The sequence below is a fragment of the Solanum lycopersicum genome, chromosome 2, assembly GCF_036512215.1.
Source record: "Solanum lycopersicum chromosome 2, SLM_r2.1".
In the NCBI taxonomy this organism is placed as follows: domain Eukaryota; kingdom Viridiplantae; phylum Streptophyta; class Magnoliopsida; order Solanales; family Solanaceae; genus Solanum; species Solanum lycopersicum.
The window spans coordinates 68,168,904-68,183,551 of NC_090801.1; the positions used below are offsets into that span (position 1 = coordinate 68,168,904).

The 14,648-nt window shown below is 34.2% G+C and overlaps 2 protein-coding genes across 3 annotated transcripts; one reads left to right on the plus strand and one right to left on the minus strand.

Annotated features, from left to right (window-relative positions):
• The first annotated feature begins 3,425 nt into the window (after positions 1–3,425).
• Positions 3,426–11,156, plus strand: LOC101255050 (nuclear pore complex protein NUP58). Its single transcript, XM_004232018.5, has 6 exons — positions 3,426–4,128; positions 4,239–4,353; positions 5,094–5,567; positions 6,425–6,926; positions 9,984–10,024; positions 10,705–11,156. The coding sequence occupies exons 1-6, from the start codon at positions 3,686–3,688 to the stop codon at positions 10,738–10,740; spliced, it is 1,611 nt and encodes a 536-aa protein (XP_004232066.1). The 5' UTR covers positions 3,426–3,685; the 3' UTR covers positions 10,741–11,156.
• A 239-nt stretch (positions 11,157–11,395) lies between these two features.
• LOC101256553 (pentatricopeptide repeat-containing protein At3g50420) lies at positions 11,396–14,570 on the minus strand. Of its 2 annotated transcripts, XM_004232017.5 has the most exons (2): positions 13,741–14,570; positions 11,396–13,625 (listed from the first exon to the last, which is right to left on the minus strand). In XM_004232017.5, the coding sequence occupies exon 2, from the start codon at positions 13,606–13,608 to the stop codon at positions 11,965–11,967; it is 1,644 nt and encodes a 547-aa protein (XP_004232065.2). In that variant the 5' UTR covers positions 13,609–13,625; positions 13,741–14,570; the 3' UTR covers positions 11,396–11,964. The 2 variants fall into 2 exon arrangements, with proteins under 2 accessions (XP_004232065.2, XP_004233642.2); XM_004233594.5 differs by having other exon boundaries at positions 11,396–14,562.
• Between the last annotated feature and the right edge of the window lie 78 nt (positions 14,571–14,648).

Here is a 14,648-nt window from a genome sequence, read left to right on the forward strand (position 1 = left end):
AGAGACTAAAAATAATATGATCATTATTTTAGTTAAATAGGTTCAATGAATTAAATTAGTGTATTATTAAAAAAATGTGACATGTCATGCCAACTAGGAGAGAGTGATGATTTTAAAGTGTTAATTATATTTAGAGGAAAATAGTGATAGTTGAGTGATATTTTGGTCCTAAAATGAAAGATAAATGATATTTTAAGGCAATTCTCTTAAATTGAGTAACCATTTAGGGAATTGACTCTTATTTAAAATGACAATATTTCGATTTGATATAAGACTGAATTTTATATTTATTTAATTTATTTATTAGAAAAAATTTCAATGTTTTGATTTGCTATAAGATTGAATTTTGTGTTTATTTAATTTATTTAAATAGAAAGAATATAAATTTTAAACATCAGAATGCAGAAAATCATGGGAGAAAATATTTCAAAAAAGGTAAAAATCGCTTAAATCTCTAATTACTAATAAGTCACAATTGAAAAAAATTATATGAAGTGTCATCTCCCTCTTGTTCTTTCTCTATTGTTCTACATATTTTCAATATCCATTTTTGAATGACTCCATTGAAATTGAATTTAAGTTTTTATGTATTTGCCCCACTTTTCGTTGAATAATTTTTTTTAATTAATCATTTGTTATATTCCGTTATCGATTTTAGATTCTCCATTGATAATTCTCATTCTTTGTAGAAGTCAAAATCAAATCTATTGTATGAATTTTTATTTTTATTTATCAAAAGTCATGAATCAGTTGTAAAAAAAATTATCATCCTCTTTCCTAAAAAATACAAAATTGCATAACAATCAAAATTATGTGCATTAACGTTAAAATTAAAAATTGTATCTGCCCATCATTGTTTTTCTTGAAAAATTCAAAATTGTTGATAGACTTGGGATGCAGCATGAGAGTAAATTTTTAAAATTTTATTCAAAAACAATTTTATTGTTGTGAAATTGTATATTGAATAACCAGAATACAAATCACTTTGAATACAAAATTGATGATATTATGTATTGGATTATTAAAATATAAATTTATTTTGAATATGATTTTGATGATATTCCTATTCTATATTGAATTATTATGATTTTATATATTGAATGATTAGAGTGTAAATTTGACATAAATACAAATTTGTTCAACAATTATTGACAACAACTTATACAATACAATCTTTTAAATACAATTTTTTCTTAATTTGAAAGTTACAAATAAAAGTGAATTTTGAATTTAATCAACAGATAGGAAACAACTTTATGAATATAATTTTCGAAATACAACTTTTAAAATATAAATCAGTTGAGAATATATTTTTTTGTTTAATCAAAAGCTAAAAATAAAATTATATGAATACAAATAATTGATATACAACATACAAAATACATTTATTTTGAATACAAATACAATTGATAACTAAAATTAAACATATCATACAAAATGCTTAATTAGAATGCACATGGATACAATATGCTTAAATTAATATATATTACTAAAAATATAATTAAAATATAAAAATTACAACATATATATTAAAATGTACACAATTTTAATAAGAATATATATCATTATAGTTTTTTATAATTTTATTTGAACTAATGCAATATTCTAAAAATATAATTGATATGTAAAAAATACAACTGACAATACTAATATGAGCATAAATTAAGTATGAAATTAAATAAATTAAATATTAACTAAAAATGAAAAAAAGGTAAATACCCAAATACAAAATCTACCCTAAATACAACAACATCTACTTAAAAAATTAGATTCAAAAGAAAATTTACTAAATAAATAATTATGAAGTTGAATAAATTTGGACACAATAATACATAAAGGTCAAAGAAAAATACAAATCAAAATTAATAGTTTCTTATATTAATCCGATAAATACAAATTAAAAGAAAGTTATCCGATTAAATAAAAAATATGATGCAAATATTTAATTTTTTTCCATTTTAATAATAAAAAGAAGAAAGAATATGAAAGAACAAGAAAAAGAATAAAATTAATGATTAGAGAGAAAATGAAATTGACGAGGAGTAACAATATAATGTATTTTAGGATGATAACTATAAATAATATAATTTGCTATAAAAACAATATATGTGAAAAAACATGTGATTAATGTGAAATAAATTAGAAACTATATTAGGATACATTACATTTTTAAAAATATTGCTACAACGACATTTAAATATTTTTTAAAAAATATTATTATTCTTAACAATTATATTTGAGATTTTGACTAGTTAACTAAGAATCCCAAAGAGAGAAGGTCCATAAACTATTTAATTGATTTGAAAAAGGTTAAAAAAATGCCCTAAACAATTGAAAATAGCTCAAATATATCCTTAAATTATTTTTTGACTCAAAAATACCCTTTCGTTAAAATATTGGGTCACATATACCTTTACTATCAACAGAGGTGTGTTCGGTGCCACGTAAACACGAAGCACCAAACAACTTCTAACCTCCACATATATTAAGAAGATCTTAATACTAATTTTGCCTTCAGTTTTCTTGGGAAATACAGGGATTGATAGATTTCAAATAATCTAACATACAGTTACAAAACTATTATACGAAGAAGACAAATTATTCAAATAAACAGAAAAAAGTATTTACCTTATGCACAACTTTTCCAGCTTCTTGGTTGAAATGAATTTTATCTCTTCAACCAAAATTTTCAGATTGTCCCTTTTAGTCCATTATAACAGTTACTGCTCTTAAAATCACTGCTAATGTTCTCTACCTTGTTTTTCGTCCCGAAGCTTCAAATAAACTATCTCCGATCTTGTCATTAAGAATTTCAACTTAACTTCATCGTCATCTACGATATTGTCGGAATTTGACATTACTCTTCGAGCTGAAAATTCTAACAATTAAGATCAAAATTTATACCGAAAAGGAAGCTCCTTCACCATATTCTACTTCGATGTCCGTCTTCTAACGGCGAATTACCGGTGTTCTATCGTCCAATGAATAATGCAATGATTTTCAGACGCCTTTTAAAGGATCAAATATCTTGCTTGATAACATCCGTTCAAAATTGTTATGGCGAAATCAACTTTGAAATTCAGTGCCGTCCAAGAGAGGATCTGTAAAACCCTTGAGAAATTATTTACGGAGAAATAGGAGGAACGTATTTTATCATATTAGAGAAATAACAAAATGGATGAAATGGTATTTCCTAAGAAAAATGAAGGCAAAATTAGTATTAGGATTTCTTAATTTATGTGGAGGTTAGATGTTGTTTGGTGTTTATGTGGCGGTATTCACGTGACACTTAACACACCTATGAATAGCAAAAGTATATGTGATCCAATATTTTAAGAAAAGAATATTTCTAAATTAAAAAATAATTTAAAAATATATATAGGTTTTTTCTAATAGTTTAGGGACATTTTCGAGAAAAATGTTGAGGAAAATCAGGTGGGCCTCGTAGCGGGCTGAAATTTGAACACAGACGGAAATATGGGACCCGGAAATATAGGTCATCTTCTTTACTTTCACAAGGAACAAAAGATGGCGCCTTTTTCACTATCCCCCAATTCATATCCTAGGGTTTTTCAAAGAAAAGTTGTTTGAGTAGCCATTTCTACATTTTTTCGAGCTTTCTTCGGCTTTTGCCCTAATTCAATTGTTGTGGAAATCTTCGATGAGCGAATCATTGCAATAGCCAATGGCGTTCACTTTCACTCCACAGGCACAACAGCCGTCGCTATTCCAAACTCCGGGACAGCAACAGGCGTCTCCATTCCAAACTCCCGGGCAGCAGCAATCATCTCCATTCCAAACGCCAGGCCAGCAGCAAGCATCACCATTTCAAACTCCCGGCCAGCAACAGCCGTCGCCATTCTCTCAGATCACTCCCTTTTCGCAACCACAACAGCAACAACAACAACTTCAATTTCAGCAGCAGCAACAACAACTTCAGCAACAGCAACAACTGCAATTGCAGCAACAACTGCAATTGCAGCAACAACAACAGCAACTGCTGCAGCAACAACAGTCATCACAGCAGCAACAATTGTACCTTTTCACCAACGATAAGACTCCTGCCACCTATAGTACCAAATGGACAGACCTCCACCCGGACTCGCAGAAGCTTCTGTTGCAAATTGAGTAGGTTAATTTCATAGAGTAAACATGTTTGAAGTTGTTTAGTTTCCTATTCTCGTTTTTTATTGGTTAGAGAAGTTCCTTAATTGTTATTTCTGTGCTTGTGGATGTAGGGAGAGGATACTGGAATATAGGGATGAAAGCCAAAGGCTTGACCAGTGTAGCCGACTTTATGATTCATCAGTGTCAAATGATGGTTTTGAGTTGGATGCAAGCCGCAGCATTCAGGTTGTATCTTATGATTCTTCTGTATTTCAATCACTATTACACCTCTAGAATGTAAATCATCAGTAAAATTATCGGATCAATTACCAAAAAGTAAGGTTGTTTTTCATCTTGAATCATCTGCTGGATTAACTTGATTTCTTCTGTACTGGATTTATAGTCACTTTCAAATTCACAAGAATGAATATGCTAATGTAGTCAGCACACAGATTTAGAATTGTTACCATACAATAAATTAGTTGCATTCTGGTTTGTAGAAGTGTTTTTTCGTGGGAAAATAATAGAAGAAGTGTACAAAAATCAGGGTCTTTCTACCAATGTCATTATTTTTGGGAAAGCTGTTTTTTTTAATGACAAGGGAAACCCGCAGCCGCTACTTTTTGTGTGTGCACATGGTAAACCCCTCGCTCCTATGCAATAGCTCGCAAAGCTGATTTATTCTTCTAGCATGTATTCTATGTATGGTTACATTCCTTGTGTCTATTTGTGCTTAGCACGGACTGGAGGTATTGTCTAGAGCTGTTGTTTGCGTTAGTTGGATTTTCATATCATTTAACAATGCTCGTCATATTTCTGTTGTTCAGAGTGAAGGTTCCTGCATTTCTTTTTCTGATAGAGGATAATATTTGCCACTGATAGTAACACTTTGGAGTGAACAAGTTCTCCTGCTTTCCTCTCTAATTAATATTTCTAACCTCCATGTTTACTTTGTTTCATGTGCTAATGTTTAGTTGCTTTTTCAGGAACTTGGTGGAATTAGTACATCAATGGAAAGACAAAAGGCTATCTTGCAAGAGCTAATGATTGTTGTTAAAGATATGCTGCGCAATACAGAGGTTGCAGTGCGCTCTTTTATGATGTTACGCCCAAAATTTCTTCATCAAAGTGCACCTGCTACTGCAAGCGCTACTGCTCCATCACAGGCATCAGGTGCAACTGTAGCTCCAACAGCATCTGGTTCAGCTCAGTCTACCCCCAATGCGGCAATTTTTGATTTTTACAGTGGGATACCAAAAAAGCCCTCTCCCTTTTTGCAGCAAACCGTAGCAAGATTTGAGAAATATCTTGTAGAATGCCGACAATGGGTTGAAGAATTGGAGCAGTTGATGGCCTTAGATTCTGACAGGAATTCTATGAACTCCAATTCATCTCTGTTGCAGTCTCTTCCAAATGTCATGTCGAATGTGCATGGATTTTTTGTTCATGTTGCTGCAAAGGTAATGGGGATTTTAAACTTTTGTAATGATGAGGGTTTTTAAAGATTTGACGGAAGTATCATGCTTAGTCAGAAGGGAGTAAAGGAGTAAAAATGACTAGGAGTACTTTGCCTTCTTGTTACGTTTATTATGACCAGACAAATATGCATTATATATATTCTAGGGGTCGTTTGGTAGAGTGTATAAAAATAATACCCGATAGAGTGTATTTGTAATGCATGTATTAGTTATACTTGTATCCGTTATGCATAGATTATTAGGCTTCAGTTCATGGAGTGTATACATTCCATGAAAAAATGCGCCAAACAAGGGATTACTGATACATGTAATTAATGCATGCATTATATTTGCTAATTTACTCTACCAAACAATGCCTTAAAGAGATGGCACTGGCTTTGTTTTCATGTTGCCACAGAGGTAATGGGAAGTGGAACTTTTTTGTAATGGTGAGGGCTTCTCAAGATTTGGTGAGAGTATCATGATGCTTAGTCAGAAGGGAGTAAAAGAGTAAAAATGACTAGGAGTACTTTGGCTTCTTTGTAACGTTTATTTTGACCTAACAAATATACATTATATATATTCTTGTAGCTTCCGATGCAGTTGATGTTCCTCATCAATTAGTTTTGTGCCACTTATATCTAGTATCAGAGAGTATCAGCATATTAGTTGATTTCTGATATACTTTTGAGGCAGCAAAAATTATAATGCTGCATGCATTCACAATTTGCTCTAGAATTCTAGTAGAGTTGCATGTGAAAAGTTTGTGTATCTTATTTTCATAATTTCTAGCTTACACCTTTATTTTTGGTTGCTGTGATTTTAAAAGGGAAAATATTTTTGTACTTTCGGTAAATCAGGTAGAGAGTATTCATCAGTACATTGAATCAATGAAAACAGCATACCTGGCTGATCAGCGCCGTCGAGGGGATGGGAGCGATCCTTTTCTTGAGGCTGATCGGCGGGAAACAGCTAAACAAGAGGCAGCTGCGAAAAGGGTACATCCAACATTGCATTTGCCCACAATTTCACAACCATCAACTCAAGTAGCAGGATTAATTTCCAGCTCAGCAGCACCTGGGGTATCCGGTACACCACAAACGTCATCTGCAGTTTCTTCTGCCTCAGCAGGAAGTGGATCCTCACTATTTGCTACCCCATCCGTTGCTGCTTCATCTTCTTCCCTGTTCACTACTCCAACAATGTCAGCTCCAGTCTCCTCTTTGTTCGGAACATCTGGTGCTTCCCCCCAAAGTTCACTCTTTGGGTCCTTGTCCACTTCAACTCCAGCCTTTAGTACTCCATTATTTGGTTCTACCCCAGCTTCTGGAGTTTCATCTTTTGCAACACCTTTTGCTTCAGGTATGTTTCCGCCAACCTGAATAATGACATATTTTTGCCCTCTGCTAGATTAGCTTTTGCAAAAGTTAAATTTATCTATAATCACTTTATCAGAAAAACTGAATATCTTTTGATTATTACCCCTACATAGTTTTGTATTATAGACTTCATAATGTAATTTGATGTAACATGCATCTATAACTTGATCTTTAGTTTATTGAATCAATCATATACTCCCTTGGTTTTAATTTATGTGATGCTATTTTCTTTTGGAACATTTCCAATTGCATTACACCGCTCCATTAATAAGGTAATTTTATACATCTTTCACAATTTTTAAGAATTCAAATCCATCTATTATTGGAATATTTAACTTTGATGCAATGTTTGCTTTATAAACTGGCTGTTGAACTATTACTTTATAATGTTCTTCAACTACGACTCACATAATACACAAGTAAGATTCAGCAACAATATACTTTCTGTTCCCACAAGTGGGTCTGGGAGAGTAGGGTGGGGTGTACATAGACTTTACCCCTACTTTGTTGGGTAGAGTGGTTGTTTCTGATGGACCCCCACGATTCAAGAAAACTCATGTTTCAGAACAGGTTTGAAAAATAATTGCACGAATAAAAAGTTATGATGAAAATACTGAAGGAAGAGAAAGTTATGATGAAAATACTGAAGAAAGAGAAGTACTGACACGGAGAGTAGCGGTGGACAATATGGAAATAGCGGAACCTTAGAGATTTTGAGAACAAGGACAGACGGAGAGTAGTATACAACAAGTCAAACTGAATTGTATTTTGACTCTCTGTTTTTGATGTAATTAGATTTGCCCTAATAATGATGTCTCGGTCATTGATGTCTTAAGACTCATTATAGGGATAGGACAATACTTTTAGAGTTCCTTGTGTAAATATGGTTTTCAGTTCAACCTATGCACTGATTTACAGGAATAGAAACAATTATCAATTTAAAAAAGAGAAGAAAAGAAAAGTACGGTCAGTAAAAAATAGTACAGAGAACCAAAGTAACGGAAGATTTTTTTTTTTTGAAAATGCGAATTGTTTCTATTTTTATAGAACAGTACATAGGTTGTGCTGAAACCCGTATTTACACAAGGATTTCTAATAATACCGACCTATCCCTATAATGAGTTTTAAAACATCAATGATAGAGACAATATCATTAGAGTAAATTTGATTACACCAAATCAAAATGCAATTTAGTTTAACTTGTTGCATACTACTCTCCCTATTCTCAAAAACTCTAAGATTGCTCTCTTTCCATATTGTCCCACCAAATAGTGGCAGGGATAATTCTCCAGTTACCTCTGTTTTTTGCTTGTGTCCTTGCTTCTTCCCAGCCATATAGAGCCTGTGAAATTCTCCCAGGCATGAACCAGGAGATATTTTTAAGTCTCAGGAACAGATGCCACAATTGACCAGTGACTTTGCATTGGATAAACAAATGATTGACGGTTTCTGCAGTTTTCCCACAGGAAAAACATCTAGAGCAAAGTGTAATTCCCCTCTTTATTAAGTTCTCCTGTGTCAATACTGCTTCTTTAGCCAATAACCACACAAAGCAAGACACCTTGTAGGGGATCTTGGCTTTCCATATATGTCTCCAGGGCCACTTGAATAACTGCAGATTTTGATGGTTCAACTTCTTGTACAATGCACCTACTGTAAAAATCCCTTTACTGTTTCCAACCACTGCAATCTATCTCGACCTATTTCCAGACCACTAAATTGATCAGTGCTTCTAAAAGATTCTGTTACTCTTGGAATTCCTAGTCATTGCGGTTTCTTCTGAATACGAAATTCCACCCTTGAGGAGTCCATAAGTCAGCTATAGTACTTAGTTGCTGAAGAACTAAATTGTGGATGTCAGGGAAGAGAGTCTCCATATTTCCTTCTGCATGCCAATTATCCTTCCAAAACCCAGTTTTTATGCCATCTACCACTTCGATTTTGGTGTTAGGTTTGAATTCATTTCAAAGTTCTCTAATGGATTTCCATAAGCTAACACCATAAGGGGTGGTACCTCCTTTGTCATCCAACTATCACTCTCTTCATATTTTGCCTTTATGACTAAGCTCCACAGATTCTGATTATCATTCGAGTACTTCCAAAGCCACTTCATCCTCAAAGTAAAGGAAGCATTAGTATTAACAGAATTGAAGAATAAGCTAATACTAGCATTATACTAACTATACTGTTAATAGAGAAGATGATTGCTCTAGATTAGGACCCTGCTCTACCTAAAGAGAGAAAAATTCTCGATGACTTACTAACCATCTACCCTAATTCTTGATCTCCATGCTTTCTATCTAAGTCATGTCCTCGGTGAGTGTGAGGTGTGTCATATCCTGTGTGATCACCTCTCCAATTCTTCCCCAGTCTAGCTCTACCACTTCTCAAACTTATCGCTGTCAACCTCTCACACCTTCTCCTGGCTTAAGTGTACAGTCATGTTATTATTTCAGATATCTTTTGCCTTTAACCAATTAGTTAATGCCCTTTGATGATTCACCTTTGTTGAGGTGGCCTACCGTATAAAAGAGTCCAGGAATTTCTTGGTCTGCTATGTTTTTTTATCATTTTTTTGTGGCTATTATTTCCAAAAGTTGTTGGTGGGGAAAAGTTGCTTTGTAATTTAGTTTTCTCTGAGGAAGTTACTTTGAGTAGTTGAATTTTTCCTTTTAGGAAAATTTCCTCTAAATGCTTGTGCTTTTGGTGATCTATTTTATCACATGCTATATTTTCAAAAATAAAAATTATTTTGTGATCCAATTTTTTTTCTACCCTTTATTTTGCCAATAACCTCCTTTCTTTTATATTAACCTACAGTTCGTTACTTAGTTCATTTGATATTAGAACTTTCAGATATCTTTAGCATATTCTTGATTCTGTCGTATTTTCGAATGAAAGGGATTTTTCTTTTTCATCCTGTTTTTCTTCTATTCCCAGAACCTGTATCCTTCAAATTTTGTTTGCTAATTTTTGAATCTGGTAACAGTAAAATTTGTTTGCTGAATTGTGCCTAACTGTTGTTCTTATGTTATTGAAGGGCCTGCACTAGCATCAGGGGCAAGCTTTGGGACTCAATCTGTGAGTATACATGTTCTCCTATATTGTCTCTTTCTTGTTTATGCCTTGACTGAAAGGAAAACACTTCTCGCCTATCCTTAAGCATGGCATGAGGAAAATGGAAATCTAAGTGGAGTAGAGGAATAGTTTATTTGGCGATGTTGGTTAACTTATCTGTTGACAAATTACTTTGTTGAATGTTAGGATGCTTTTACAAAAATCTTGCTGCTTTGAGTTTTCTATGTGATTCTTTTTTTTTCCTCAGAATCACCATGGTTCACCAACTACCGGGTTGATTTCTTATTAAAGAGAGAGAAACATACACAACAAATTGTTTGCCTTTCTATAAACAATTTTTTTATTTGACAAGGCCATCACAACTAAGAGTAGTGATGCAGTCATAATGGGCATAGACATATCTGGTACTGCCTCATGGTTGCTGAAATTGTTTTTATGAACTTTTGGTTCAAATTCTTTCATCATTTGTCTGGTATATGTTGCAGCAACACTTTGGCATTGATAGCTGTATCTTTCACAATATTTTATGAAAAGAAAGATACATGTTTTTGTTTACCAATTTGTACCCTACTTCATTATGGTATTATTTAAAAACCCTTATCAAAGAAGGTACTTGTGCTTTTGTTCTAAAAAAGCTCCTAATTCTGATGCCTATCTTTATTGTGTATCATTACTTTTGGCAGAAGACTAGAGCAAAAAGTCGTACAAGCAGACGCTAGAGAATGTGTTTGGTAATTCATACATCTGAGATTCTAATGGATGGAAATCTCTATGCTACTGGTTATCTGTCACAGTAGCTTGGCAAAGCTCAAGCATTTTGACAAATCATGAAAATTTTATCTACCTCCAGTTTCATTATTGTGGACCAGTATCTCTGCAGAGATGTTCGTTCACAAGGATGTCGCGGCAATGTTATGTCATACTATTTTTCACTTAATTCTGCTGATCTAGTGTATCAAGCTTGATTTTGTACTCGAGTCTCTTCTAGATGATTTCAGTTGCCCATTGTAGAAATAGAACTGGTTATATTTGTGATGCTTTGGATACTTGTGTAAACACTTGATTGAGATCTCATCTGTTGTAGACGCGTTCCCCCCAAATTATAAACCCTCTTTTTTGGGTCTGCCTTTTTAATTTTTTCCCTTTTCAAATAAGAAAAGATTTTTTAGGACACATGGATAGGGAATATGGCAACAGTTATATCTTGTTGACTGATAACTGCACATGGTAAAATTAGTTTTTCATCTGTCATTACTGTATATGTAGAAAATAATGGTTGACGCCTAAATTTAGGCTATAAAAAAAAGAGGGTGAAATTTTGTGTGATACGACTTGTTTTTCTTTAGGCTTCAGTTCAATGGTTGAGTTAGAACATGATAAAACAAACTCTATGAATAAAAGTACTTTTACTACATTAATTTATCTTCTTCTTTTACGGATATTCAAGAATAATCCTGTATTAGTAAATATACACATAAATTAAAGATTTTAGAGAAAATGCATAAATACTCCCTCTCAATTTATATCCGAAATTTTAGACACACTTATATTATATTAAAATCTTATTACCCCTGAACTTATTTTATAATTAATTTTCTACTCCTTTTCGGCCTACGTGGCACTAGCATGAAAAAAAATCAATCAGCGTTTGATAGTGCCACGTAGGCCAAAAAGGGGTAGAAAATTATTAATAAAATAAAATTCAGGGGTAATAATACTTAGTATAATATAAGTGTGTCTCTGAGATTTCGGACATCGATCGAGGGGTCTTGTGCATTATCCCAAATTTTAAATAAAAATAATGAATACCTTATTTTTAAAAATTACCATCTGAAACAAATTGATAACTAACTGTTAGACGAAGATATATACTAGTAATCATTTTGGAGAAGAGATTGGCTGAATCTTAAGCTCCATGGCCTATCAAAGATTTCAATTGGCAGTCATTCTGATTCAAACCAATGGAGGCTAGATCCTATTTCCACAGCCTCAGCATCCAGTATAAATTGATTTGCTTCTGACTGTGTCAAGTTTGCTAGTAATCTATGCAACTCAGCTCTTATTTCATCATACTGTGGATGTGTGTGATCACTAGAAGAGAACACATGAGTATTGTTCAGAACTTCTAACCAGCTTAAACCAGGATCTTTTTCCAACGTAAGTCCCCTTATCTTTCTCCTAATCTCAGAAACACCGCCCCATCTACCAGTTGAAGCAAATAAATTGGAAAGCAGTACATTTGTTGCACTGTCTTCTGCATCCATCCCCAAAACCTGCTTCGCAACACGTATTCCTATTATCTGGTTTCCTTTACTTACACAGGAGCTCAGTAAAATTCTCCATAATTGAAGACATTCAACTCCAAAGGGTGATTCCATTATAACATGTTCAGCTTCCTCCAGCAATCCAGCTCGACTCAACAAAGTGATCATGCAGGAGTAATGCTTCAGGCTTGGTTTTAAGCCATTTTCTTTCATTTTATTCCAGAAATATATACCATGGTTGACCAAACCACAGTGGCTACATGCTGCAAGCAGAGAGATAAATGTTACATGATCTGGTTTTAGGCCATGTTGTAAAATATCATTGAACATCTTAAATGCCTCCTCTGCCTTCCCATGGTAACCATATGCACCAAGCATTGAGTTCCAGCATATTAGATTAGGCATGGTGACACTGGAAAACATAAGATCTGCAGCTGCAAGGTTTCCAATTTTAGCATACATATCAACCAGACTCCCACAAACGGTCATGTCAGCACTGTAGCCTGTTTTGGCAGCCAGGGAATGAATCACTTCACCCTGCCTCACTGTTGCCACTTCAGCACACACGCTTAAGGCACTGGTAAGAGTAAATTCATCAGCCTTGTGGCCTTCCTGTAACATCTCATGGAACAATTTAATAGAGTTCTCAGCATTACCGATCCTACAATGTCCAGCAATCATTTCAGTCCAAAGGACAACATCCTTATCGAGGATATTAATGAAAACCTTTCGAGCAGACTCAACTTCCCCATTGCAAAAGTACATTGATATAAGTGTGCTTGCAACAAATACACTTACACCGAGCCCCACCTTCTCAACTTGGCCATGAAGTGGTATCCCACACTCAGCTGCTGGCAATGCTCCTGCAGCAGAAATTGTAGCTGCAAATGTATATTCATCAGGGGTGAAGTGAGAAGATTGTCCAAATTGGATGAAGATCCTCATTGCCTTCTCTCCATCTCCATTTGTTGCGTACCCCGATAACATTGAATTCCAAGAAACTAAATCTGGCTTCTTCATTTTTCTGAAGATTCTCAAAGCTGTTTCACTATCACCACAACTAGAATACATGTCGAGCATGGCATTATACAAGGGCAAATCAGGTGCAGTCCCTGAAACAATCACTTTGGAGTGAATCAATTTACCAGAAAGATGGTCTCTTAACCTGCTACAAGCACTCAACAATGTCGTATAAGTGAAATTCGTAGGAACAACTCCAGTCCTCAACATGGTGCCAAACAGCTGAAGGCCTTCCACGGTCTTACCATTTTCCAAATACCCAAAGAATAGAGTATTCCAAGCCACGGAATCTTTATCATACATGTAGCAAAAAACTTTCTCTGCACAATCCAAAACTCCACAATTTAAGTACATCCCAAGAACAGAGGTTTGAACGCACACATCGTATAAAAATCCAAACTTTATACACTGGGAATGAAGCATAGAGCCTAATACCTGATTCTTGATACCTGAACACGCATTTAAAAGACTAGTAAAAGTTAACCCATTTGGTCTTAGGCTCTCACTTTGCAATTGAGCAAGCAAATGGAAAGTCCAATGGGCAAGGTGGCGGTATCGAGAATAGGCGGAAATGAGGGCGTTGAAAGAGACAACGTTTCTGTCAGGCATTTTGTCGAACAGGATATGTGAGTCTTGGATAGACCCACATCGGGCGTACATAGAGAGAATGTTGTTGAATACATAAGGAGATCTGGAGGTCGCGGGTACAGAAGTGAGGATGAGGGCATGGAGCTGGCGTGCTTTGCTGATTGAGATTATGGAGTTGCACTTATTGATGACAACTGCTGCTATGGAAGAGGCCTCACTCAATGGTGGCATAAGTTGGTAGCTCTTGTCATGGATTACACCTACTATTGAAACATAGTGTTAAGTCAATATATTTTGGAGCAATAACAATTACTGTTTAATCAAAATTTTAAAAATGTTTTTAGAGGTTTTTCTTTTGGCCAAGCAGCTAAAAACCGACTATTTTGATAAACACTTTTATTAAATATCTTTATAAAAAATTATCCATGCTTCGCAATCAAGCTAGAAAAAAACTAAGCAAGTGCTGTCCTAATGAAATGGCGGATAGCTTAGTATAACATTCATTCCTGACCGTCGCCATAGTTTATGCGCCGCTAATATAGCGGCTTGTCGAGCATTTGACAAACTCAACACCATCTTGTTTGTTTATTTGAGAAGTGTTTTTGTATGTATATATATTTTTGAAACCCCAGATAGTGTGCAACTGCTACAACTATTACCTTTTGGCGAACATTTGTGGTAAATCTATATTGTGTAATAGTTTATATATTATGTTGGGATCTAAATTGCATTAGTCAAATTTGTTATGTTTGATT

Excerpts from the sequence above, each read along its gene's own strand:
- LOC101255050 (XM_004232018.5), top strand. The coding sequence starts at position 3,686 with ATGGCGTTCACTTTCACTCCACAGGCACAACAGCCGTCGCTATTCCAA. Across the intron at positions 4,129-4,238 it reads AAGCTTCTGTTGCAAATTGA|GGAGAGGATACTGGAATATA; the intron begins GTAGGTTAATTT and ends TTGTGGATGTAG. Across the intron at positions 6,927-9,983 it reads TGCAACACCTTTTGCTTCAG|GGCCTGCACTAGCATCAGGG; the intron begins GTATGTTTCCGC and ends ATGTTATTGAAG.
- LOC101256553 (XM_004233594.5), bottom strand. The coding sequence starts at position 14,124 with ATGCCACCATTGAGTGAGGCCTCTTCCATAGCAGCAGTTGTCATCAAT.